Source organism: Pleuronectes platessa, chromosome 4 (genome assembly GCF_947347685.1).
Source record: "Pleuronectes platessa chromosome 4, fPlePla1.1, whole genome shotgun sequence".
Taxonomy (NCBI): Eukaryota; Metazoa; Chordata; class Actinopteri; order Pleuronectiformes; family Pleuronectidae; genus Pleuronectes; species Pleuronectes platessa.
The window spans coordinates 10,527,406-10,554,936 of record NC_070629.1 but is presented as its reverse complement, the minus strand read 5'-3'; the positions used below and the strand labels follow the sequence as shown (position 1 = coordinate 10,554,936).

Here is a 27,531-nt window from a genome sequence, read left to right as displayed (position 1 = left end):
AAAAAAAAGAGAGATAGAGGAGAGATCAGATGAGGGGAGAGAAAGGCTGAGTACATAGCACCGCCCCACAGTCCCACTTTCCTGTGGAAGTCTTCCCAGACGACCGCCATTGGGGAGAGACACGGCAGAGAAGAACACACCAATATTCACCGAAGCGCAGGCAGGACAAAGTGAGAGGAAAAAGGAGGGGAGAGGCCAGGAGCATGTGCTGTTTTGGAACACGTCAACCCGACACCGGCTCAAGTATCAAGCCAGCTGGCAGGAAGAGCGCCGAGACTGAGCTGTTTTCATCTGCTCTACTCTGGATCGGAAGGCCCAGCCCCGAAGAGCTTCCCGGCTGGCCCTCCACAGATCACACAGTTTGATAGGGTTTTCCACTGCAGGGCCATGAGACGACGACCGGAGTGACAGGCATGTGACAGACAGGAAGAACCACTTTCTGGCTGCACCAGGTACTGTTGTACTTTCTCTGGGAGGAGCTAATGGATATGTAGCAACTTGATTGGGTGTGAGGCTACCACCTGCTTCAATATTGCTGCCGCCGATTGGATGGTTGTTCCATGTGTGTTGCTCCAGCGACTAAGGCCCAGAGTCAACCAGAGCTGCTTCTTCGGATTTTGCTCTAAGTAGGTGCTTACTGTGGAATAAACTGGATATAGCCAGAGGTCATAACAATGTGACCTTTGACTTTCTGTAAATGAATTGCCCTGTTATTGCTTTAACTTCACTGGGTGCAGTGCTGGCCTTAGTGGTTTGAATATGTGTGACACGACGACACTGTTTGTGTCTTTGTTCATCCGAGCACATGTGTGTTGGTGTGTACTCTGGCCGGTTGGAGGGCGTCTAACTGCGCCTGATAGGTGTCGATCACGTGTCTCACTCACTCTTGGAATGAGTCAGGCCAACTGTTCCTCTTGTCTTTCTTGGAGAAGCTCTCCTAGCTATGCCTTTAGTGCAAGTGATAAATATTTCAGCTTCAAACTCTCTTCCACTTTAACACTTGACAGGTTGTAGGTGTCCAGCAGCTTTTAGACGCTAGCAGCTCAGACTTGAAGATCACCTTTGCTTGTTATTAATGCCTTCTCAGAATGACTGTGAATATAATACTTCAACCATTTGCTAGATGATGCACGGCTTTTATAAATGCAAAAGTATCTTTACATCAATAGTTATTAATGGCGGTGGGTCATATTTTACTTAATTTAGTAAAATAAATAATGAACTGAAGTTATCATAATGACTAGGATATTCATCTTCTTTTTCCCTTTTCAATCACATTTGGGCTGACATGTTTATATCTTCATATATCGTTTACCCCCTGAGGATCCATGTACAGAGAAATAAATAAAGTCCCCTGAATGATATCCTGGAAAATAGACTTGTAAACAATTAATAGATCAGATTTAATTGCAGCTATAGCTTAATACCTCCATTATTCAATCAAGTGTCAGTATCGTAGTTAATCTTTCCGATTAATATGACCCTTGAAATGGCGGGGCTGTAAACAGCTCTCCTTTCCCTCTCCTCTGGCCTGGAGTTGTAGTTGTCCTACTGCCACCATTAAGCGATGAGATGCAGAGACCTATGTCCAAGGTTATCCCAGGAGGTGTTGGCTCTGTGCCTGTTAATAACACCCTCCCAACCCCTCCCCCCCCATCCCCTTCGAGCGGCTGTCCTGTTGCCAGGACCTGTCAGGCTGGCACAGGAAACAAGTGGGTGGTGTAAGCTTAAGCCTCTTACAGCACACACTGTTAATGAGCTGCCTTTAGCTAACAGCAGACTCTAGGGGGGAGGTAAATTCTACGCTACCTGTCTTTTTGACTCACTAACACGGTCAATGCTCTCTACATGTCTTCCTTTAGTACACCTACATTAAACTCTGTGTGTTTGTGCGTGTGTTTATGCGTTTGTGCGTGACAGGTTGATCTATCACAGCTCTGGCCCAGCGGGTGCCTGTAGACTCTTGTGTAAGGCAAACTCATGTGGTTGACTGAGTAAAGGACTAGGGTTTCTTAGAACTGGGTCACATAAAAGTCAGCTACGGTATGACACAGAGTGACCCCAGTGGGAAGAGTTAATGATGTCATTGGTATGACGGGTCAGCCACGACACCCCGACTCCCCTCGCTCACTCTCGATCTCTTCTTATGTGCCATGGTTTTGACAGCTGAATAGAGTCAGATGTGTGTGGCTGTTGGTTTACCATAGATAATCTTCTAGACTGTGCACTCAAACAGATTGTGGTTGGAGATATTCTCTGTAGAGCAGAAACCTAAATAACAGTCTTGCGCTTTACAAAGCTTACTTTGCTGTTTTACAACTTTATAGAAAATATTATTTTGACACAGAGAGGATATGTAAGAATACAACAGGTACATGTAATCTTTGTCTGAGTGTCTTTGTTCCTCTACCATCTTAATCCTTCTGCCCGTCCATCTGTTACTTCCAGGCCTTCTCCAGTATGGTAGGAATTGGTCCGCCATCGCCAAGATGGTGGGGTCTAAAACCGTGTCACAGTGCAAGAACTTCTATTTCAATTACAAGAAGAGGCAGAAACTGGATGAGATTCTGCAGCAGCATAAAATGAAATCGGTAAGTGACAGTTTCTGAGCCATATTTGAAATACGTGATGCTGAACATGTGAAGTTGTTTGTGCACAATCAAGCTAAGAGTTATTTTTCTGGATTTCCTCTGAAGATCAGTGGGCTTTTTTATTTAGTGTGCGTTTGTTTTGACCCAGGAGAAGGAGCGAAAGGCCCGACGAAGGGGCAAAGCCCTGCAGAATGAGGAGGCTAGTGCCCCGTACACAGCAGAGGAGGAGGAGATGGAGGGTTCAGGAGCCAGTGGCAATGAAGACGAGGCCCATGAAGATGGAGAGGGTACAACACTCACAAGAGCAACACATGCCACACCAAAACACTATAAATCAAAGGTTCTATTATACCTGCATCTATTGATTGATGACTTTAGGTATTATGAGTCATTTACAGTTTAAAATAGGAAGCTGTTTTATGAGGTTACATTTTACAGTATTTTTGTGTTTTTAATAATGCATTATGCTCAATATCCTGATTGTTTCTGTGGATCTATTTTTCAGTCAACTATACTGACAGGGTTTCTGCAGGGTCCCAAAAAGTCTAAAATTCAATAGTTTGAAATTCAAACATTAAAAAGTCTTAAATATACCAATTTGTAAATATGTTTAGGTATGTTTGAATTATATCCTTATTCATTTAGTGCTACGTCCATCATGCTTTAAAATTAATTTTTCTGTTTTAGCAGCATGCATAGTTTGAAATTTCTCAGTATGTAAAAGTTCTCTGTCAAATATACACTGTAATACAACTGCAAATAAGACCAACAAGGAACTGATAATTGATCAGAACTGGTCTGAATTTATCACAGTTATTGATATTGATAGATATTGCTCTTTAAGTTTATTCATTATAGTCTGAAGGTGTCTCTTAAGGTGTTTAATTTAACTTTTTGAAACCTGCAGAAACCCTGTACTGAGTAAAGCAAAACTTAATGTTTTTTAAATGAATAGATAGACATACTGAATGCTTTATTAGGTACACTTATACATTTTATGACATCTCCGTGACGAATTCTAAGCTTTTAAGAAGCTACTATTAGCCAGTGCAAGTGTGCAACTATTCATTATTAAGGTCATAGTTAGTAGTGTTGTTCTGGACTGTTCTGTGATATTTCAGTTGATTTTGGCACCCCAGAAAAAATAACAACCTCAATAATAAACATAATCACATTTACAGTATTGGAATATTATAAACTATGTATAGTCAGAATTTATAACCGAGCTGCCATATTGGATTGCATTACATTGGACAGGGATAAGTGGACACTGAGTGCATATAATGGCATGTCAGAGTAAAACTCTTTGACTTGTTCCTGTTAGCTTGGAGAATAATAATCAGAAGTGACATCCATAAAATAATCTTGAGAATCCTGCTGTAGTCTGCTGATTGAAGTATACTGTGTAGACTATACTTCCTCAATAGAATGTTGAAGCCTTGGGGGATTCATTTCAGCATCCCTGTGGCTTTGTGTCCCTCCTTATTGTACACTGAAACTTGATTAGGCAGAAGACTGGCACTGTGAAGAATCTGCCACTAGTGGGAAAAATGACATGGAGATACAACATGATTTAGATTATAAACCCTGTCTCCATGTCTTATCTGTCTTTCCCTTTGTTCTCTGTCCCTGCTAGGTGGAGCCAACAACAGCTCTGACACCGAGAGCTTGCCCTCGCCACACTCGTCAGACGACAGCAAGGTCAAAGAGGAGGGCTCAAGCAGGTCGAAGGCCGGCTCCAACTCCGGGGATAAGGAGGCCTCCGGATCAGACATGGGCCAGGCAGGGGACGACAAAAATCCAGTCAGAGAAGATTCTGACTCGGCCATAAAGCAGGAGATAAAGACTGAGACAGGGGAGTCCAACAAGGAACAGCTGCAGCCTGCAGCACCCAGTGATGCTACAGATAAAAAACCTCCTGCTGCAGAGACGGAGGAAGTAAAAAGCTCCACCAGGAGCTCCAAGAAGGATCATGGGACCAAAACTGGCTCCCATGGCGACAGTGACTCTAGTGCCACTTGCAGCGCTGATGAAATGGAGGAGACAGACAACACAGAAAAGAACAGGTAAAAACTCTCAGCAAGGGGCAAAGTGAAAATTGATATTTATTTTATATCCATTTAGATAAACATATCACAAAATCTCTTTCCTGTTTGGTTTTATCTATGACATCATCGGGCCTGGTTGAGATTATTAATGCCAGAGGGCCTCTGGTTTTTGAGCAGTGGATTTCTAGGTGTCCTACTTCTCTGGTCTACCACAGTAGCGAGGGTTTTGAAGTGTTATTAGTTGCCTAGCTACACTGTACAGCAGTGAAGCCATATTTGGCAAGCTACTTTTGTGTACGCCACAGGTTGCTCTTTTCTATCAACCAGAGATTTTATTTTCATTTTGTATGAATGAGAATCTATATTGAGAATCTATAAGTATATGTCTGTGAATGAGGCCACTAGAAATGGGTGTCAGAGTACGTGGGAGGACTGATTAGTTTTGTTTGCACGGTATTTGTTCAATTTTTTCCATGACAGCAGACTGCATGTACTGGCAGAGCTGAGGGAAACGCTTCCCTCTCTGCCAAAGCAAACAAAGAGAGTAAGTGTGTATGTGTGCGCGTGCGTATGCAGGGCTACACACTTTTGTGCTGTTGCGCTCAAAGCGCGTGTCCGTCTGTGAATCAGAGAATGCTGTTTGCTTTCGACAGATGTGCGAGACATGGTTATGGATTTTTTTTACAAATTCTCTTCCACAGTGTCAGGCTCAGTCAAAGCACATCCTACATCCATCACACACACACACACACACACACACACACACACACCATATATTTCTGCATCCCCCTTAGGATTTGTGAATGTGCCTGCGTCTCCTGTGGGGAATGGGTAGGCTGACATGTGGGTTGGAAACACAGTCAGAACCTCTGCTCTTTTTATGGTATTTAATAGTTCTTTTTCAACATGGATTGTTTAAATAGGATTAAATTGGACAAATCATATGATAGAAAGCTTGCGGCGATGTACTAGTTACAGGGAAATACTTACATTGGCAGACACACTTAATATATAAGTATGCACACTTTACCCTCCGCATCCTCGTCACATCCACTAATGTTTTTGTGCCTCTGTGCAGAATGACTTCTCCACGGCCGAGCCTACTGAACTATACTCACGATGGGGTCATATCCTCCCCGCTGCAGAAGCCCATGGACCTGAAACAGCTCAAACAGAGGGCTGCTGCTATACCACCTATTGTGAGTCTTATTGTGTGTATTTTTCATTTTTGTCACTCATCACGTGAAGGTTTGGAGAAGAACACCTCCACTTCGAGCCCTGAAATGGGTCTTTGACCCAGATAGTGTTTTGTAACCAAAAATTGATTTGTTCAGGTTACACGCACACACACGCACACAGACACACACACACACACACACACACACACACACACACACACACACACACAGAAACACGCACACACACGCAGAGAACACTATAATTTGCGTGGTGTCAGTGCTATCAGTGTCGCTCTGCTCACAGAGATAACAGTATTGCACATGAAATTGTCCATTCATATTTTGTAAAAGATAACGGCCAGATGGAGGATGATGGGATAGATCGCTTTGTGGAGAAGAAATTAGATGCCGGACATTAGAAACTTTAGCTTACCAAGAAATAAGAGAAGTTTTCTTAGCGGTCGTGGTTGTCAGATGCTGCTTGTGGCGAACCATGTGTCAAATGCCAGATAGGAGTGGTCTTGTGCTGGAGGTATGGTGTATATCTAACCTTCATTTTTTCTTCACCTCTCATCCTGTGTATAGATGCCAGAAGCCTCCATGCAGGGCATTCAGCGGAGTGGGAGTGGCAAGACATTGCTGCCCCCCCACGCCCTGGCACTATACCAACAGCAGATCACCATGGCTCATGGGGAGTCCTCCCAGGAGGTCAAACAGCAACAACAACAGCAGCAGCAGCTTTTAGGCCAGCCATGCAAACCGCAACTGTACAGCTCGCAGGCAGAGAGAGACAGGGAGGCTCTTCACAGCAGCAGCCCTCGTGTTCGTCCACGCAGCCCCTCCAGTGACAAGGATGGTACGAACCTCCATCATGACAGAAAACTGCTTTTACTGTCAATGAACTCAGCTGCTTAAGTTACACGTGTAGAAACCCCTCACACGATTTCCAGCATTCGCTCCACACCTTGTTGAGATGATCTTCCATCCCACGTACCATGGCACATTTCTGAAATTGTCCATTTTAAACTGTGGCATAAATGGATTCATGGAAGCCAGATTAACACTATAAATGAGGAGTAAGGATATGATAAGAAAGGCAATTCTGCAATTGGTCTAGTTTTACTTACTTGGTCCTTGCTACATGCTCTAACCTTGAGTCTGTGTTCTCTAGTGTTTAGGGTATTCAAGTGTTTCTGGGACAGGGAAAGGGAACTGATAAATGATGTGGTATTGCAACTGACCCAGAAGGGAATATAGTCCAGTTCACTGCCCTTAATGCGAGCTTGTGGAATGTGAGTGTCTGAGAGCGCAAGTTTAAGACTTTTAGCTACAGTCAAGATGAACGACGGGTCTTTTATATCCAAGTGGGCACGCCAGCTGTGAAGACTTTGATCAGACAGCCACGCTTTTAATGACTTATTCGAAATAAGACTTAAAAAGCTCTTTGCACATGCCACAGATGCAGGTGTAGACATATTTTCAAGCTACTATTTACTAGGACTTCCCTGCTTGTGAATACTAAATTCACATCCTGTGGTAATACCAGTAAAAGGGTTGATGAGGTTAGAGCATGTTTTTGGGGAAGAGAGATAAATTCTGTGCGGATGCGATGATCTGTGGTGTGTTTGTGTCCCTTCAGACCTGGAAGGCAACGAGAGGTGGTTACTGACCCTCCTGCAGGGATTAAGTAGGTTCACCCCTTGCCTTCTCCCCTATTCCTTCCTAATTGCACCTTAAGCACACTACAGTGCAATCACCTCCTCTGCTGGATTTTACTGTGTGTACTAAATATTTTCAGTGGGTTGTTGTGTATGTTAACAAATTAATTCAGTGGTGAGTCACCCTGGCTAGGAGGTGGCGTGAAGGGTTTTTGTGTGCTCATGACCATGACAGTGTCAATGATGTTGACAACAGTGAAGTAGCAGTGGCAAAAAGGACAGTTTCTTGGATTAGTTGAGGTCTGGTTGAGTGCTGTGTTTCGGTCCTGACTGTTTGTGTCGTCTTTGTTTCAGAAAAGTCCCGGGCCTTGTCTCCGCACAGCGAAGCCAAGAAGCAGGCACTGGGCCCAGATGATCTAAGAACCTCTAGCTTGGGTCGCCCAGTTCTCTCCCCCTACCCCATGTCCCCACGAGACATGGCCAAGATCAGCCATGACCAGCATTTGCTCCACTTCAACTGTGAGTCCTCCACTCTGTTCTGTCCTGTTTTTTTATGTTATTAACAAGCCTACATTTTAATATGTTTATCATGTTATGGGAACTTTTAACAAAACCTCTGCATTTTGATGCTGAAATGCCTCAAGAAACAACTCAAGCCAAAAATCTGACATTCAGATCTCAAGCCCATAATGCCTCCTGCTTTCCAGCGTTCCAGCAAGCGGGCCACAGTTCCCTCCCTGGGCTGCCACAGGACGGTGGGAGGCTGGCAGCAGTGAGACCCCTCACTATGCCAGAACCACCACCTCTCATTTCCTCCACCAAGCCAGGAGGCTCCATCACACAGGTATAGCAGCACACAAATGAAAACTGGGGCTTTGACATAGTCCGTTGGCCCCAAAAACATCATAGAAATTGAAAATGTTATTATTTTCTTCAATATACTCTGATTGGAACCTTTGAATATTTGCTACATGAAATATACTGTGAATGAATTGAACAAATTCTCTGAAAAAAAATACCACCTTGTTTGTGCAGGGCACTCCAGTGCAGTTGCACAGCCCAGCTCATGGGTTGGACCACGGAAAGATGCCCCCCACACAGATGGGGTTGTCTTGGATGGATCAAAGGAAAGTGGGTGAGTGAAACTGTCTCGTGCACTTCACTATTGCCGACAATACAGAAAATTGTCGGCAGTAGTATAAATGAGGCCTAAGAAATGAAATGAAGCCAGATTATCTTTTGCATCAATATAGTAACACACCTGTCTCATTTTTGTCTCTGTGTCATTCACTATACAGCAGGTTCTTACCCCATGGTAAAGCAGGAACAGTTGTCCCCTCGCAGCTCATCCTCCCAAGCTGACAACATGTCGACCCAGGGCACACCTCACGATAGTGCTTCAGGACGAGGTGCACGTCTTCCCCTGTATTTTCCTATATTTAATTCCCCTATACGTTAAAATAGGGTTAGTGCTTTAAATCTAAGTTTTTCTCTGTACTGTGTTAATAGGTAAAGATTTACACCAGTTTCAATATTCAGACTCACTTTTTGTGAGTTTGGTTGTTTTACAACCAACTGCATTTTTTTCATTAATGAAGATGCCCCACACCTTGAAAAAATCGATCCATTCAACATGTTTTATTGAGCACTGTCACGCTCAAAAGATTTACCACCTCAGCAGGACAGTGACCTGAGGGACACAGTGAGGACCACATGGAGTGACTCAAGCACAAGTCTCTGAATGTATATTAGTGACCCATACTTAAGTCTCATTGGGAGTCCGTGGGGAGTGGAGTTTATTGAAGCTCATCTAATCTGACAGAGCTTGAGAGGATGTGAAGAATGAGAGGAAGTGCTTAAATCCATGCGTGCAAAGCTTGTACTCATACTGTATACTCACGAAGATCCAAAGCTCTAATTACTGCCAGTCATGCCTCAACATTTCTGTTGTCCTTTTTAAATTGAATGTGTAAAACATTGCAAAAGCTGACACTGACAATTTGAATCATAGATATAACAAAACAGTGATTAAACAATAACCTGTCACTTTAGCTCTGGTTGTAGCTTTACTTAGAGGCTCTATCAGACCTTTTAAACAAACCAATGATTGTTTACATAGTTTGCCATAAGATACTGCTTTACACTTTGTCTCATAGTGACATAAATATCTTTCTCACTATCAATACAGGCTCTATTCCAGCTGTTCAGGGGGGCAGTATCACAAAGGGCATCCCAGGGACCAGAATGCATCCAGATTCCGCGATCTCCTGCCGAGGGGGCTCCATTACTCAGGTGAGCTCACACTAGCAAAATACTGTGAATCCAGGTTCTTGGTTCTTCTTAACGCTGACATACAGTTTTTTCCTCTCTCTCTTTGCTCATCATAACAACGTTGATAATTGAAAGTTGGCGTTATCTACAGATAATCCCCTACTGCTTTGTTTTCACTCTTGCTGTAACAGAATCTCCCCTATTTAGAGTTTGTTATCACTGCGTTGGGCGTGGCCACCGTGATCTGAGATGTTAAGGTTCATTGCAGCCTACAGTGTAATGCTTGTACAAATACAAGCTACCCTCATTATTTTGAGTTACTCTCTCCTTTCCTGGTGGTTAATAGTAGTTTTTCCCATATCGCTGCTGTGGTTAGGCGCCTGCCCATACTCTTTTAAAGCTGCTGTCGTCAATCATCGCAGCCGTCGTGTTACTGGGCTTTGATTTGTGTACTTATGATGAAACGGAGAGCAGAAAAGCTGTTGAGAGGTCATGAGGCATGGCCAAGTACTGTGGCTGCTGGATTTCCCTGCTGATGTGACATAACCACAGCTCTGAGTGGCCCTGTCACCCTAGCAACAGGTACACATTGTGCTGCGCCTGTTCCCCTCTCTTGTTTATCTATTTATTCTAGGCGCTGGCTGAACCCAGTCATTGATATGCCCACCGTAGTATCACATCCCTCTGGCATACAGGTGACACTAGTGTTGAGGAAGCTGTTAGCCACCATGACATGTTTGTAAGGAAAAGGTCAAAGCTATTAGATATAATCAGTCATCTCACAGACAGATGGCTCAGTTGTTCAGCTTGCTAGATGGATGATAGATACATTGTAGCACCACATATATGCACCTTATGGTGCACTTTCTTAAGGAGCAGATGAGGACTGCTTTGGTCAGTGTCATCAGATCCTGTAAATGGAAACCCCCTCCATCACAGGAAAATGTTTGGCCGCCAACATTCAGCAGTGTCTTCTTGGAAAAGCTGTAAGGGACAGACTAGATATTTGATCTCGGGCTCTACTCTGTCTCCTTCTCAACCATCCACCCTGCACTCATATCTTCACAGAGCGATGAAGAAATATAACTCGCGCCCAGGGTATTTGTCATGTGACTCAGTTTTAACAAAGCTGCCGATTATCTGCTGATGTCAAATGGTTGTACTATTCTGTTTTTAAAGGTCTGTTTTTTTCAAATTTTGTATATTTACTGACACTCCTGTTTTCTGTCAGTCATTTATTTAGAGCCTTAACAGAGTGTAGGTAATTATTTTATTAACTAATAAATATATATACAGTCTTTTATATAGCTACATCTCTACTGTATGTAACACAGTTTTGTGTCTGTCAGCTGTGTTATATAGTTGTATAATGGACTATGTAATATATATATACACACAGTATAAAGCGCAGTCTATTCTCACAGTATCGTTTGGGTTTTTTGGAAAGTCTCAAATCCACTTTCGAGTTTCAGAACAGGGATTTAATCAAAAAAAGGCTTCATAACAGAACTGATTATTCATGTAAACACATTGACATCGCAGACAATTTCACAGTGTACACTCATCAGTATCTGTAACCAGATCCTGACTTGAACGTGGGTATTTCTGTTGGTGTTACCGCTGCAGCTGTCTTTGCAGTTAGTTAGAAAGCAGCAGCCTGTTGGGAGCATTACATATCCTGGTGCTGCCTTCGGCGATGAGTTCAAGATGGTTTTCTGAGCATGAGCCTTGATTTTTATTTCTTTTTTTCTACTTTGGCGTGTGAACGTGGTTGTGAAAACTGTTAGATTTGATGAAATCCAGGCATGTAAACAGTGCCTGCCTGGTAGTCAAGGCCGTCTGATGTAGGTCGTTGCCACAATCTGTCTTATAAAAGTCATGATCAGATCTATGCAGGCTCTCACGTCTCCTCTCGTCACCTCAGGGGACACCGGCTGACGTGCTGTATAAGGGAACCATTAACCGTCTGATCACTGAGGACAGTGCCAGTCGAGCTGAGCGGGAGCGGGATGAGGCGCTGTCTAAAGGACATGTGGTGTATGAGGGCATCAGCGGGCACATCCTCACTTATGACCGTGAGTACTTCAGCTAGGCTACAATAAACATTATGGCGAACTGTTATTTTTATTTTGTAATAAAAAATTCAACAAATGGAATGTTGTCAATTGTCTTTGAGTGTTACCCCTAAACTAAGGGATGCTTTTCATGTAATTATATTATATGGTTATCTGTAGGTTCTGCCTCTCAGACTTCTAAAGATGATGGCAGAGGTCCTGGGCAGCCTGGGGAAATTCTAGGCCTGAAGCGTCCTTATGACGCTATGGAGGGTGGCATCTCCAGAGGACTGCCTATGAGGGATTCTCTGTCTGCTGCCAACTGTGAAGGTAACTCCATTCAACCCTCTGTCAATCTCACTAAAGGTTGCTGCATGTAATGTGATCTGACTCTTGTTTATTCACATTCATGTCTAATCATTGATGAAATCATTTAGCGTAGTCTCGAATCTCACTACTCCCTCCGCTCTCCCTCAGGTCTGATTGGTCGAGCCATGCCTCATGATAGGGACAGTCCGCACCACACACCTTACAAGGATGCTCATCACATCCGGGGTTCCATCTCCCAAGGTAGGATAACATAACATAGAACAAGACAACAGGAATGAAGATATTGCAGCAGGTTGAATATTTGGGCAAGTGTAAATACATCTGCTTGCAAGAGAATGATAATATCTCCCTGTTTGCTTCTGAGTTTTTCCTGAAGCTACACACTTTTTGTTCTCTCACCTCATCAGCCTGCACACATAATCTTTCTGTGCAGCTTTGCTGAGTGAGCACAGTTTTTTGTCTTTTAAGTAACAGATTGTGCCTGTTTACCAGATCTTACCCACTGGCATTAGTACTTTCATGTCAGTAATCTTGTTTATCTGTCTGATAGTAGAAAAGTTAGATAACCATCTTGTCTCATCTTGCCCAGAGACAGTAATGCTGCCATCCTGTCCCATCTGTTACACCATTTCTCAGCTCGCTACTTTTCTAAATTGTGAAAACTAAATTCCCATATATCAGGTATTCCTCGTCATCTGGACCCACAGGATGGGTACCTCAGGAGGGAGCCCAAGCAGATGAAGAGAGAGGGCTCCCCACCCCGTGGACCTGGTTCTCTTTCTGACCCAATGAAGGGAAGAGAAGCAATGGTGCCCACTGTGAAGGAGGCTGGGCGCTCCATTCACCTCATTCCCAGGGAGCCTTCCAAAGAAGGCATGATAGTACAGGTATACACACACTTACAACACAGGCAGGCCCTATCCCACCCTTAGTGTTTGGTTCTATCTGCATTCAACTGATTGATACCTGTTTTACTAATCTTCAGGGAACACCCATGAAACAGGAACCAGGTGGTTCAGGGAAACGTCATGATGTCCGCTCAATCATAGCCAGTTCACCACGTTCCTACCACAACGCACCCTCCCACATGGATATGCGTGCTGAGAGGGGCCGCTATGAAGAGGCACCGAAAGGGCGCCCCAGCGCGGTGGTCAGTACTGCTAGTACTATAGCCCGTTCTTCTCCTCTTACACTGGGGCCAGAGCAGGGAGGCAAGGCTCATCATAGCCCAGTAGGCTACGACGACAAAGGCAACTTAAGGGGCGCGTACCCTGGACCCTCCCATCGTGGCTCCCCTCTCTCCAGGGAGGCAAGCCAAAGGCAGCATGATGGTGACTATTTCTTACCCAATCAATAGTTGTTTTTTTTGTTTCTGAAACAAGTTTGTCCCTGAAATATCCTATAATAACCTACTTAGAAAAACCCCAAAACTGAAGAGTTTCTTGTTTTCTTCCTCTTGTTCCAGCCTCCAGTAAGAATCCGTCTCAGGAGCGTAAATCCACACCAACTCCCAGAGAGATGAGTGCCACTAAATCACCGCTCCCTGGTGTTCCTGATCAGCAGGCTTATGAGCGTCTGCTGCAGGGTCTCGGAGCAGATATGTACCGCCAAATTCCCATAGCCTTTGATCCTGCACAGCTGCCTAGAGGCATCCCAATTGACCCAGGTACAGTTACAGGCAAACCTAACAAATGCGTAAATGAAACATAGATAAAACCCTTATCTATTTGATGTGCCCTGACATGTAAAGGTCTTGAAGGTCTTGCACATCTTTACAGGTATTTTCAGTTATTCTAACCTCATTGAAGCATTTTGTCCAATCTGAACAGGCATTTCCTTCTTTTCATCCACAGCGGCCTATTACTTGCCTCGCCACCTCACCCCCAACCCAGCGTACCCTCATCCTTACCCCTACCTCATCCGGGGCTTTCCTGACACCGCTGCTCTGGAGAACCGCCAGACGCTGCTCAATGACTACATCACTTCGCAGCAGATGCACCAGTGGCCACCAGCCGCCGCCATGGCCGCCCAGCGCTCAGATCTGCTGAGGGGCCTGAATCCAAGAGAACAGGCCCTTACTATGACCTACTCTGCCCCTCGTGGTAAGGCTAACCGACTTCACCCCACAGTTTTAGACATAGTTAGTTCACCACACATACAAACATAGCTTTCTAAGAGCCGCAGGGCTCATGTTGCCTGCATTTCATTCAGCAACAGTATCGCCTGTCAGGTGAAACATTAAGAACTGCAGTGCTGCTTGTGGCCTGCTTAACCTTACACCTCACTCTGCAATTTAAAATAATGCGAATTATCATATTTAGTCAAATGTTGTAAACTTTAAAGGATATAGCCTTGAATACATAAATTCTGTTGCTAGTTCTGTAATCTCTTGGATCAAATTTGTATCTGAAGCTGCAAAGTTGCACTTTTCATACGCACATAAGCTGTGGACAATCAGCGTGTGTTCTGCATCCAGCAGCATTTAAAGGTGATAACTAGCTGCGGACGAAGGAAACATGAATTATATGACTTGCCATCACTGTCTGTGGTAATTTTTTTTTAAAGAGAATCAAATACATGTTACTTGCCACCACTTTTATCTTCTATTTATCTATTAAATAATAGTTTAAATGAATCTATGTTGCTCGAACTTTGCAGTCACTTGGAGTCAATAAGAGATTATGTTGTTAGAGTTTTATTTTAATTTTATCATTGATATTATATTTTTCAAATGGTAATTTTGTTGCTTTCATCAATGTTATTGGGACGTTTTCCCTCATACTATTATTCAACCTGTCCAAACCTCAAACTTGATGACTGAATGATTCTGCAGTATGGACCAGTATGAGACAGCAGTATGTATTATTTATCTGTTGTCCTCCAGACTTAAAGACATCTGGACCCTTACAGCCATTCGAATTTCCTTTACCCATTTCTTCTTTCTTTCCCCTAGGAATCATCGATCTTTCTCAGGTGCCACACTTACCTGTCCTGGTCCCTCCCTCTGCAGGGACAGCAGGCTCTCCGATGGATCGCATTACCTACATCCCTGGGGGAAGCACCACCTACCCTGGCAGGCCTTACGCCACATCCCCCATCTCTCCAGGTTCATTTTAGTTCTCACAAGCAACTCACCAAAAATTTGAAAGTTGCACTTACCGTTTTCATAATTGTGTTTTTTTCTTTACAGTTGGCTCCTCACATGCAAACAAGATGCAGGGCCCATCCTCATCTTCAGAGCGTGAACGAGACCGTGAACGTGACAGAGAAAGGGACCGGGAGAGAGACAGAGAGCGGGAAAGAGAGAGGGAGCGTGAACGGGACCGGGAGAGAGATCGTGAAAGAGAACGTGAGAGAGACAGGGAAAGGGAACGAGACCGGGAAAGGGAACGAGACCGGGACAGAGAGCGTGACAGAGACAAGGGCGGGTCTCTTGGAAATGTAGAGCACGCCCCCATCTGGCGACCAGGTGCGGCGTGATGCAGTTTTATTATTTTGGTTTCCTAACGTCACACACTAGCAGTTTCAATGTAGGTTCCTGATACTTTGCATGCATTTGTGAAATTGATTGGGATGTATTGATGTTCTCAGGTACAGAGCACAGCTTGGCGAGCAGTAGCAGCAGTGTGAGACCTGCTTCTCAGCCGTACAGCCACCAGCACTCCCCAGTGTCACCTCGTACCCAGGAGAATGTGCAGCAGAGGCCAAGTGTCCTGCACAACACTGGAGGCAAAAGTCTTTCTGTCAGCGAACACTCATCTGTGTTACGGTAAAGTGCATTTTACTTTTTTTACAAGGACCTTTTTAATCCTAACTTTTCATAACTTTCATCATGAAGATTTACATTTTTATATCCGTGGTTACTAAGTTTTTGTTTGGGTCATCAGGTCCATGTCCTCGGGACCAGCACGCTACCAAGGTTATCCTGGCCACCTCCAAAGGACAGGTATGCCCCCAGAGACCTACCCAACTGTCATGGACTCAAGTGCAGCCAAAGAGCAGAGCCGTGATGGAAGCAAAATCAGGGGAGGTCTACCCAAGCACATGCAGGACCAGCACGGACCCTCCATTAAATCGGACCCCAAGCTGTCCAGCCTCAGCCCAGGGGGAATATACCCAGGTTCCTATTCTTCGGCTTCTAGCCGGCCCCAGCACCTGCTGCCCCCCCAGTCGGATAACCCTCCTGGCCGTGGAGAAAGCGGTACACCTAGTAGGGAAAAGACTCAAAACAAACCGATGTCCATTCAGGAACAAGAGCTCCGAGCACTCGGTAAGACCACCATGACTGCGGCCAACTTCATAAACGCGGTTATAATGCGTCAAATTTCTTGTGAAACGGGGATGCCAGAGACGGGCTCGCCTGTTGCCAGCAGCGCCACTGATGGTAAGACGCTCTGGATCCCAGGGTCCCCCTCATCACCTAGACCCTCCCCCGTCAGTCTGTGGCCTATTGCACGCTGTGGTGGTTGGCATTTATCAAATCAGCCCAATTCATTTACATTATTTTCTTTCAATGCTATAATTTTTGTGTCTTATTAGTTATTCTTCACAGACTTGAAGACCACCAAGGGTGCCCTCTGGAAAAAAAACAACCTCTAACCTGTCAAAATTAGACACAATTAAATATAAAGAGGCAGTTTATATGATTGATATTACATTGATGAAATAATAATAAACAACTTGACACATTTGATATTTCCATGAAGAAGATCCTAGGTGTCCTTTAAGGTGTCATTTAAGGTAGCTAAAGCTGATCGGATATTTAGGCAGAACATCCTTTGCTGCTTATTTTAATTTTATTTTCATAGATAATGTGGCAACCCTCTTCCCTCTTTTTGGTTGGTAAGTTTGAGTATTTCACCACAAGTAAATTGTCGACACTTGAAAAGACATTGCACCGCAGGAGGCTTTTATAACCCATGTTAAACAAGATCGCTTGTAATTCAAGCTCTCTGACTTTACACATGCAGTGACTCTGCTTTACTACTGATGATGCACTTCCTCATGTAGCTACCCACACAGCTTTTGAACCGTTTGGACAATAGCCACATATAGCACAGATGACAAAAGGGTAACAGATAATAAGTGTGAGACATCCTTTTATTAATTGTTATTGAAAACTTTACCAACCACCAAACTGATCCCCTTGAGGTCCCTGAACCCCTGAACCAGTGCTTCACAGAAAGAGGCTGCTGAAAGGGGGGCACGTGGACAGGACTGGGGAGACTCTCAGCAATCCAGTGGGAGGGGAGGAGGGTACTACAGGGTCTGATCTCCAAATCTCTGCATGTTCCAATTTATGGCTCACTGTAATTTTTTATTCTGTTTTTAATTTGTATTTAATTTTTTCCTAAACACACCCTACACTCAACACATCTCTCTCAATCAAGCCTCTGGGAGTTTGTCCGTCATTTGGAATGTGACTATGTTGTTTTTTTCTGTTAGTGTAACAATGTGTCACATCTGTATTTATATAAGACTGCGGGGCAAGCGACACCTGCATGCTGCGTTCAGTTGTGTGTCAATAAAGTCCTGTATATACAGCGCTAAACAGGAACCATGCTTCTCAGAGCATATGAGACTCGTAGACAGACTCACTAATAGGACATCATCACTTTGAAGACAGGACCACAGAGACAAACACAGGCTGTTATGAGCTGCTGTTGAAACGAACCCAGTCACTTCTGTCGTTGTTACGTTACGTTGTTGTAACACACACCACAGTGTCCTGTCCCTCTGGGGGACTTGTCCTCTCTGGGAGTCCGTACAGTCAATCCTGCCCCCTACCTCCTTCCATGACTTACATCATCCTCTCCAGAGATAAATACTGTGATTAGAGCAAGAGTTGTGTAAGAAAACACATAGTGAGTGATGACGCACAGAGGAAAAACAGCCTTGAAACAGGCTAGTAGTGCTCTCTAGAGTATGCAGTGAGAATTTTGGTCCCACAATGGTTCAACAGTAATTTCACAATGAATGGGTCTGTCATGGCTTAACTTTTATACTATTAGTATTCGTAACCTTCTTATATTCATAGCTTACAGTAGAGACATTAGTATTTTCTTTGGCTCCTATGCAGTACTGTCTGTCTGTGATGTAAAGATGGTGCTCATTTAAAAGGCAACTTTATGACTGCTTCATTTATGAGTCACTGATGAAAACCAGTCAGTTTGAGCACCACCGATGGTCAGAGCCAAGCTCTGCTGGGTCTGAATGCAACGAGTGCGCTATAAATAATTAGGAGTCTTGTGGTAGCTCGTCACACGCGCTGTCAGATAGTGTTTTTGTTGAGAAGCTTGCCCTTTCAGCTTTCATGTGTAGCTGCTACATGACACCATTTAATTGCATATCCAATATTAGTGCAGGCATTTCTGAACTCTGCATGTTCTCATTAACGTGTTTTATCTTGAACTTTGTCATGATGCAATAAGAAAACAAGACTAACTTTATCTATGTGTGAATGTGATCTTTGCTTGTGTTTTTTGGATTGGACTCTCAGCTCAACAAAAGATGGAACCACACAGTCTGTACCGTCCTCCGTCTGAGGAGAGACTGTCTCCAGGCCAGCAGCCCCAGTCCCCCTGTGTTAAAGGCAGCCAGAGGGTGGTCACCCTGGCACAGCACATAAGTGTAAGACTGCTCAACCACTGTATTACAACTGTCATAAACAACACAATACCATAATAAACAGTCATCTCATTATTTGTCATGTTTTCTAAGTGGCTTTACACTGCTGAAAAGAATATTCCAGGCAGTGTTATCCCATATCTCATGACATGACTATGTCTTGATGTTATCAGGAGGTGATAACTAAAGACTACACCAGGCAGAGCCAGCAACATCAAAGCTACCATGGCTCTCCTGTCCTGGACTTGACCCGTCCACCCAGTGCCTCCCAGCTCCCACCCACCTCTCAGGAGTCAGTCCAAGGTCAACGCTACTCAGAAGGCCTTGGTGGCGAACGCAACAGAGACCGGTAAGAATGAGTTCAGTTTCTGAACCATCTGTTTATTGCATTGAGTTAACATTGTCTCCTGTCTGTGGTTTTAACCAGTCATTTAAATGAGGATTCATTGAATTGTATTCTGTTTGTATTCTCCCCAGGTCTCCTCCTCAACCCAAGATGTCACCCATCAGTGTTTCCAATGATGGCATTGAACCAGTGTCTCCTGCTGGAGCCAGCTCCGAGCCTGACATCCAGGGGGGGGCCTCCTACCCAAATGAAGAGGGAGAGCAAGGGTAAAAGTCCACATATTGTAGATCTACACAGAAACAAATATGTTTTTATAAGGTAGAGATTGCACTCACAAAAAAGTCAGTTCAAGACAACTTTGATCTTTTTGGGATAATTTACATTCAGTTTATCAGGAACACACCATTTGGATAAGCATGACTGTAAAAAGGTTTTCGTACAACATGCAGAACCACTGCAACTGCAAAGCGTTTGTTGTGTTGCTGTGAATATTACTGGTAAGTAATGTTTAGATTATAATTTCCTTTTAAAGTAAAGGAAAAGAGACTCTTAGTTGAATAAACTATAATAATTGTACTACTGTGTTACACAGTAGGATATCCTTTCAGTTTAGTTGCTCAGTTCAACAAATTCAACTCAAGATCCAAAAAACTGCACATTGAAGCAGTATATCAATGTGTTCTTTCATCAAGTCTTCAATTTTCCATAACATTTAAATTTATCTTAATTTACTTTCCTTTATTGACTGCGGAAATCTTTATTAGATTTTCCATCTTAAAGCTTTGGCAAATTAAATGAAATCCTCTCATCCTAATATCCGGATGAGAGAAACTTTATTAAACCCCAGAGGGGAAACTGGTTTACGACCATAGACAGACACATACAATATGTTGACAAAGACCAGTACCCAAAATCATTGACTGGAGGCAGTGTCATTAAAAGAAAAACAGTTTGTTGCAACAGCAGTAATAAGATAAGTGAAATCAAATCATAAAGACCAATGGTGCAAATGTGCCAGTGTAAACAGCTTGCAGACAAGAAGCGTGAGTAACTTTCAGCATACACTGAATGGAAAGACAATTGCATCAATGTTGCTCATTAAAGAGTCTAATTGCTATGGGAACAAAAGGCATCCTGGGTCTTTCAGTGGAGCATTTTGGCAACAGAAGCCGCTCGCTCCTGCTGCTCTGTATGAGGGTGTTGTACAAGGGATGGTCGTCTCATGTCAGATGATCTTCCCTCTGGTTCTCTCTTCTGTGATGCTCTCCAGAGAAACTGGAATCAGGCCAATAACAGATCCTGCCTCTTCATCAACTGATTGATCCTGTTGTTATTCACAGCTGTAAAACTGTCACTACCAGCAGCCAAAACAATCTAGCCCTCTCTAGTATGATATCAATATTTTAATTTCATTTGAGCTTGTTGTGGCACCCAGGTATTTGTACTCGAGCCTGTACAACCTCCGTTCTCTCTTCTAAAATCCACAGTAAGCCCCTTAGCCTAGTATACTGAAAGAATAAGATGAGGTTCTTTGTTGTACTAGAAAGGCATTAGAAAAATCTAAGATCATTATTCTGACAGATGCAACAAGCGGCTGTTTATCTGTGACAGATAATCTACTCCTACTTTTTTCATGTATGCAAATTCATAGACCAGGATTAAGATTTAATTCTAATATTTGTTTGAATGCTTGTTGCTCTGCAAATAATTTCAATTGGACTTAATTTGAATCCGATCAGACAAGCCAACTACTAAATTAAAAACATAATAATACAATTTATTTGTATAGCACTTTTCTTAACAAGTTTACAAAGTGCTTTATACTTTGTAGCTTAACAGAGAAGAGAAACTAAAACCAACAATAAAAAACACAATACAAACAACATAAGGATCAACAACATAAAACAATGGGAGGTGAAATAAAGTAAACATTTTAAAATGTCAAGAGTGGGAAGATAAAATTCAGCAACAAGCTAAGCATTCATCTATGCTTTGCGATAATGGAAAGTTGTAAGAAAAGATTTAAACAATGGTAATGATGTTGCTGTCTGATTTCAATAGTTCCGCAGTCTGGGGGCTCGAACAGCAAAGGCCCGGTCACATTTAGTCAAAGTAGTAGTAGTAGTCAAGTAATATGTAGTAAGGTTAATTAAAAAATGGTCAATCAAATTTTAAAATCAATCCGGACTCAAATTGGCAGCCAGTGTATGTGGGCTAACACAGTGTGTTCATATTTTTTTGTGCCAGTTAAAATACAGGCAGCAGCATTTTGCACCCGTTGGAGTCGGGGGAATGGAGCTCTGACTGATACCAGCACAAAGTGCATTACCATAGTCCAGGCAAGGACTAGAAATAAGTGTTTTGTGGTCCGATACAAATACATCTACTAGCTCAACATTATTAACGATTATATGACCTTTCGCATGCATAGGATCTTTAACAGATTGTATATCGAAGGATTCAGCTAGATCTAGGCATGGGGTGTAACGGAAGCAGACGTAAATCTTAAAATCATCCAGAATAAGCACTTTGTCATACTTGGTTAAAACAATAGATAAAAGTTTAGAAATATATAGGTTTGGAATGTGAATGTAATAAAATGATTACAACTTGGGGGGTCTTTAAACTAAAATACACAATAAAGGAGCAAAACCTGAAATTAAAAAACGCAAGACTTCAAATGAAATAAAATTACCAAAGGAAATGAGAGAGCAGTTAAGGCGTTAAATATTTTAAAAACGGCTAAACCACCGCCTCTCCCATGGGGAGTCAACCATGTCTCAGTAAGCATCAAAAAAGTCCAGATTATTAGCAGCTATCAGTTCATCAATACGGAATGAATTGTTTCCAAGTGACCTTGCATTCACAAGTCAGATTTTTGTGTGTGTGGCAGTCGGGTTTGAGGGCAGATGAACAGATTCATATATAAAGTGATGGCAGGTATTAGCTATTTACACGTGGATATCACAGGAGTGTTAATTTGTGTGTGTCCCTCCTACAGAATGGGCTCCCGTTCACCTCCCAATACATCCCAGCCTCCAGCCTTCTTCAGCAAGCTGACAGAGAGCACCTCCGCCATCGTCAATGCAAAGAAACAGGAGATGATCAAGAAGATGAACGTGGTGGGAAACGATGATTTCAGTAAGTGTGACCTCAGCACAAGCAAGACTTGTGTTCAGAAGAAAACATGTGAATTTTGATTCGAAAAGTGGGTTTTTAACAAGCAACCTCGTTCATGCTCTCAGATGCTGGTCAGCCTGGAACAGAGATCTTCAATATGCCGGCGTCTACGACTGCAGGTAATCTATCTCATAGCATCCAGTATGCAGACATGTATGGCAACAGTATGCATAATGCACTCTGAAGTCTGTTTAGATAACAATCACCTTGAAAGATGGAGCAGCTTGATTTACATTTGAGCGTATTGATGTCCAAAGCTAAAGGAGACTTTGGCCTGATTTAGAGCACATGCATCAGCCTCCTCTGCTGTGTGTTTTTAGATCAAATCATACTAGGTCCCAAGGTGGCGTTTACACAGGAAATGAACTTGACCTGTGTTGCCTCATGACACAGACAGTGTAAATGCCTGAAGAGAAAATCCTCCCCTTCTTAACCCCACCCTCTGCACAGCCTTGAAATACCATTAACCCACAATATGTGATACCCAGGGTGGTGCAGTGGTTAGCGCTGCTGTTGGCTCGAGTAATAGGATTCTGGGTTTGCATGTTCTCCCAGTTACTGTGGGTTTTCTTGAGGTGCTCAAACTTCCTTCTACAGTCCAAAGACATGAGCTGCTTTCAAACATGCGCTGGATAATTTCTGACATTTTCTGGAGGGGCTGTATGTGAGAATATAGATATCCTAGTCAGTTCGCTGCAGACATTCTCTAGAGTTTCTTGTGTCAGCTCCCTAGTAAAAAACTCTGGCCATTACTTACACCAGTTAGTCCCCTCTGTTCCTCATAACAAGAGCAGGAGAAGTCCCGGGTGTTGGCTCGTCCTCATCACTTGCTGCTGAATCTGTAAATCAGGTCGGTCCGGACCAAGCTCCTTTATCCTCTTTCTTTTCGCTCGGGTGTTTTTTGTAAAGAGATCACCAGATTTGCCAGAAGTGACGACGGACGTACCTGAGACTAAAGGGTTAAGGCTATTTGAAAACAACTCACAGGTGCTTACGATCAACCAGGCGCATTGTACAAGTCAAATATTACTATATTATAAATTATGATTATGCCACTGCTGTGGCTCATTACCCTCTCCTTCTCATGTTGCTGTATCTTCTGCTTCATGCCCTCTGTGCCTGCTCATGGTTGCACTCTGTACTTCCTGTCTCTCTTTGAATTGAACTCGTCTAACCCTGGCTCCTTTCACAGGTACTGTGAGTGTCCGCAGCCACTCAACTCCAGAGGCCCCTGGTAACTCGATAGGCCTGGAGGCCATTATCAGAAAGGCCTTGATGGGCAAATATGATGATCAGTCGGAGGAACGGACCAACGCTGCTAACACGATGGGCTCCAACGTTTCTGCTGACGGACGTGCCGAGGACTGTTTCTCACAAGGTGTGAAATCCTCACACACGTCTGTATTTTATCTGGTTGACCTGGTTTCTGTTGCCAGCATATTTCCTCCCTGCTGTCAGTCTTTATGCTAAAATTAAATAAGCGTCTTCTGGCATTAGCTTCTTATGGCCAGACATGAGAGTGGTATTGATTTTTTTCCTCTTACTCCCTGCAAGAAGGTGAATAAGCGTATTGTCTTAATTCTCCTCTCAGAGTAAATTCTTGTCACATCATTGGTAAAGTAGGTTCCATATTATTCTCAGAGCTCCAAATAGATTTGGGAATGCTTTTCACTGGAGCATGTTAGTCTGTGGGTTTAAACCTGCCTCCTGCCCCCTCTGTTTGCAGGTGGAGGAAAGTTGTCAAAGGGCAGCGGACGCTCCAACAGCCGCAAAGCCAAATCCCCAGGACCAGGTCTGTCAGGGGGGGAGAGACCGTCTTCTGTCTCCTCAGTCCACTCTGAGGGCGACTGCAACAGACGAACTCCCCTCACCAACCGTGTATGGGAGGACCGGCCTTCATCAACAGGTACACAACTTCTTTTTCAACTCCGATTGATTTCCTGTTAGTGCTGCTTATCTGCTCTTGGAATAGTCTGTAAATGGACAAAAAGTCTCAAATACATGACATAGACTCTGTCTCTCTGTGTTTTCTGCAGGTTCAGCTCCAACTCCATTCCCCTGCAACCCGCTGATAATGCGTTTCCCCAGCGGAACAGTATCCGCTCCCTCCCCCTCCTCCGGCCAGCCGGGGGGCCAGGGCCCAGGGTCAGGACCTGGACAGGGCCGCTCCTGGGAGGAGGAGCCTAAGCCTCTGCTCATGTCTCAGTACGAGACCCTGTCTGACAGCGAGTGACCCAAAATGCCTCCGTACAACAGGCCCCCGCCAACAGTCAACCGCCTCTGTGCTGCTGCAGCCCCATACACATCCAAACACACACACACACAAACGCACCTGCTGAGGCGCCTGCTAATCTACCCACACCATTCCACTCTGCATTTCCTCCGTCAGTCCTCAAGAATAGATGGAGTCATCTCCTCACACACCTGAGACAAAGCAGTGATCAGCTGGATCAATGCTGCCCTCTGCGTGTGTGTTTGTGTGTGTGTCTGTGTGTGTTTGTGCCTTTAGGCGTCCTGCATCACTCCAGGATGACTCTAAAGGACAAATCACTTATTTTTCATTTTTCTTTCTTTAAAAAAAATAAACTGAATTACTTTTCCTCACTGGCCTTATCTATACAGACACACTGAGCTGCACCTTGTGGTTGAGCCGATCGAATGTGCTGACACACAGTGTGGAAGGGACTCTGAGGTCGTGCTGTTGGTCTGGTCAGGAGCCCGATGACTGCTGTTCTAGAGACAGATTTGCACCACAGATCTGACCTGAGAGCAGCAGCCCGCACAGCGAGTTTCTTCATGGAGAACTCTAAGTGCAGGCGGCCTGTGCACTGCTACCACTAAGAGAAAAAGTGCGAGAAGAAGAGAGGAGAATCAACATCTAGTTTTTCTTATTTTGGCTCTTTCTTTTCCCCCCTTTTTAAAATCAGTCCAGTCCTGTTTTGGAATGTGAGCTGAGAACTTAAGTACATTTTAATGGCGTCATTCGTTGTCTCTTATCTGCAATGGTGTATCTTTTAGGGGGGCGGGGGACTGTGATTGTTTTGTGAGAGGGTCATATCATTGGTTTACATGGTAAACGTGCTGTTCATCCCTGATGTCGTCATATATTTGGGAGGGTCCTGGAGAATAGCGAAGGCCTGCTGACTTCAGGCACTTGGGGAGAGATGATTTGCCAGAGGGATGGCACTAAGACCAGTGACACTTTCTCACTGTTTTTATATTAACCATGTCTGTGTTTGTTGAAACTGTTTTTGGATATTAAGCACTTACCTGTCAGTCTGTTCACAATGGCATTTTTAAGAATCTGTGTTTCCTGGGGCAGGTGGAAAATGGACTCAACAGCATAGAAATCCCACCTACCTGTTTATTTTTGGTCTCAGCACCAACATTATTTAGCACTCTCACACTCAAAGCGACAATCACATTTCAGTGAACGACGAATCAGCCGCTTCGAGCAGGTGCAGACCGACATTAAAGCTGCTTAAAGTCAAATCCTGCAGCATCACACAGAGTTTTATTTCGCATTAAAAGAGGTAACAAAAAAAAGCCATCTTTGTATGACCCCTTAGTCCATGGGGCCGTCGGCTTCAGCCGACCCGCTGGAATCCCGTCTCTGAGCTGTTGTGACAGTCTGACCTCTGACCTACTGCCTGGTGTTGGACCTGAGACTCAGCTCCTCATCCAGGCAGATTTTGTACAGTTGTGAGATATTCCTAGTGTTAAGTGCCATTTATTTTACATATACAGTACTGAAGTTACCAAGTGACGCACAATTTTTCTTTTAGCCCCCCATGCCAGGGTTTATACGGTCCATGCAGGGAAATCTGAAAACAAAAAGCAAAAGAAACGTCCTTTTTTTTAAACATGTATTTTCTGTGTGTTGCTTCTTTTCAAATCCATTAAAGCCTTAGCTTTTAACTGTTTCATTAGATTTATCATCTAAACATAACAATGCTGTATCACAGGACAGCCGACATGGGCCTGCATCAAATGTTTCCTCAGCTATGACACCTTTGACATACTTCAAGTGTACTTCATTGCTCCTCCTGTGTTTGTACGGGTTACAGGAAGTTGAGGGGAGAGGCTTTCAAAAGCAATCTGGTTGTTTTTTTGTATCGCAGTCGACATGTTTTCGCTTTTTTTTTTAACAGTCACCACTTTTTGTAAATGATTGTTGCTGGATTTGTGACTCTGTGCAGTCAGGGGACACTCACTGCACAATGTACCGACGGCAGTCAGTTTATTTGGTAGATTAGACAAAAGATGTTTCTTTATGTCACAACATGAACATGATGACTGTTATAGGAATACCTCCTCTCCTTCCTTCATCCTACGTCCCTGCACAAAGCACATCTCAGCCTTGTTTTAGCTCCTATTATTTTTTTCTACCCAGACTGATGGAAGGTTTGTCATCCCATCAGGCAAGGCAAAAATACAGCCAGGCTTCATTTACATTGCTCTCTGTGTGTGTTTATAATTATCGACTGATGAAATCAAAGATTGTGACTATAAACAGACTAAGCCATATCCAGCTGTCCCCTGAACTGATGGCAGACCCATAGGAGTTTTTAAAAATATATATACTGAGATGATATACATCCATTTAGTTGTCATTACGAATCAAAAAATAATCATTCAAATGTAAAAAAAATAAATAAGTGGACATTTAATGAGATCCCTGGACTGTCAAAGGGTGGGTGGGGGGATTAACATTAACAGTACATTGTTCAACAATTTTTGTGCATAATGATTTTTTTTATTATAACCCACTGTATAATAGCAAGGATTGTATATAAAACTGAAGAGATGTAAATATTTATGTGGCTTGCTTCAAGGTTGGTATTACAAAAAAGAAAAAAAAAATTCACATGGTTAAATTCTACATGCCCACCAGCAAGCTTTGTGGATAGCAGTGTAAAAATGAAAAACAAAAAAGACACTGCCTTAATGTTTAAATAAAAAGCTTATTGCCATTCATGGTCTCAGAGTGCTGTTACTTGTTGCAGTGTTTTTTTGTCTGATGTTCGTTCTCACACTTTCTATTTATTTAGCTTCTCTGGACTATTTGATAGATTCAGAGTAATAAAGATAACGTACCACAAGGGGGCAGTATAAGCATATTTTACATATATTTGAATAAGTTTGGCACAGATAATTCTGGAGGAGATACTGTTTGTCATAATTCTGCATGGATCAAACAAAATAAGCCATTAAACCTACAGTAGTGATCCATGTTAATGCTGCAGTT

The 27,531-nt window shown here is 43.4% G+C and overlaps 1 protein-coding gene across 9 annotated transcripts in view; it reads left to right on the top strand.

The window, feature by feature from the left end:
* The window catches only part of ncor2 (nuclear receptor corepressor 2), an 85,892-nt gene extending 58,634 nt beyond the window's left edge, over positions 1-27,258 (top strand). For 2 of the 9 annotated variants that reach the window (XM_053421851.1, XM_053421843.1), the window contains exons 18-47: positions 2,449-2,591; positions 2,740-2,878; positions 4,228-4,657; positions 5,718-5,838; positions 6,403-6,673; positions 7,457-7,504; positions 7,830-7,994; positions 8,183-8,319; positions 8,511-8,610; positions 8,777-8,884; positions 9,664-9,767; positions 11,671-11,821; positions 11,981-12,130; positions 12,278-12,370; positions 12,812-13,017; positions 13,116-13,461; positions 13,596-13,796; positions 13,984-14,232; positions 15,084-15,236; positions 15,321-15,599; positions 15,722-15,899; positions 16,018-16,514; positions 18,630-18,760; positions 18,931-19,106; positions 19,235-19,369; positions 22,105-22,244; positions 22,349-22,402; positions 23,476-23,661; positions 24,010-24,189; positions 24,320-27,258. In XM_053421851.1, the coding sequence (XP_053277826.1) occupies positions 2,449-2,591; positions 2,740-2,878; positions 4,228-4,657; positions 5,718-5,838; positions 6,403-6,673; positions 7,457-7,504; positions 7,830-7,994; positions 8,183-8,319; positions 8,511-8,610; positions 8,777-8,884; positions 9,664-9,767; positions 11,671-11,821; positions 11,981-12,130; positions 12,278-12,370; positions 12,812-13,017; positions 13,116-13,461; positions 13,596-13,796; positions 13,984-14,232; positions 15,084-15,236; positions 15,321-15,599; positions 15,722-15,899; positions 16,018-16,514; positions 18,630-18,760; positions 18,931-19,106; positions 19,235-19,369; positions 22,105-22,244; positions 22,349-22,402; positions 23,476-23,661; positions 24,010-24,189; positions 24,320-24,516 (5,468 nt within the window). In that variant the 3' untranslated portion in view covers positions 24,517-27,258. Of the gene's footprint in view, positions 1-2,448; positions 2,592-2,739; positions 2,879-4,227; positions 4,658-5,717; positions 5,839-6,402; positions 6,674-7,456; positions 7,505-7,829; positions 7,995-8,182; positions 8,320-8,510; positions 8,611-8,773; positions 8,885-9,663; positions 9,768-11,670; positions 11,822-11,980; positions 12,131-12,277; positions 12,371-12,811; positions 13,018-13,115; positions 13,462-13,595; positions 13,797-13,983; positions 14,233-15,083; positions 15,237-15,320; positions 15,600-15,721; positions 15,900-16,017; positions 16,515-18,629; positions 18,761-18,930; positions 19,107-19,234; positions 19,370-22,104; positions 22,245-22,348; positions 22,403-23,475; positions 23,662-24,009; positions 24,190-24,319 lie in introns of all 9 variants that reach the window. The other 7 variants (XM_053421849.1, XM_053421847.1, XM_053421845.1 and 4 more) reach the window with 4 other exon arrangements.
* Positions 27,259-27,531: the final 273 nt, after the last annotated feature.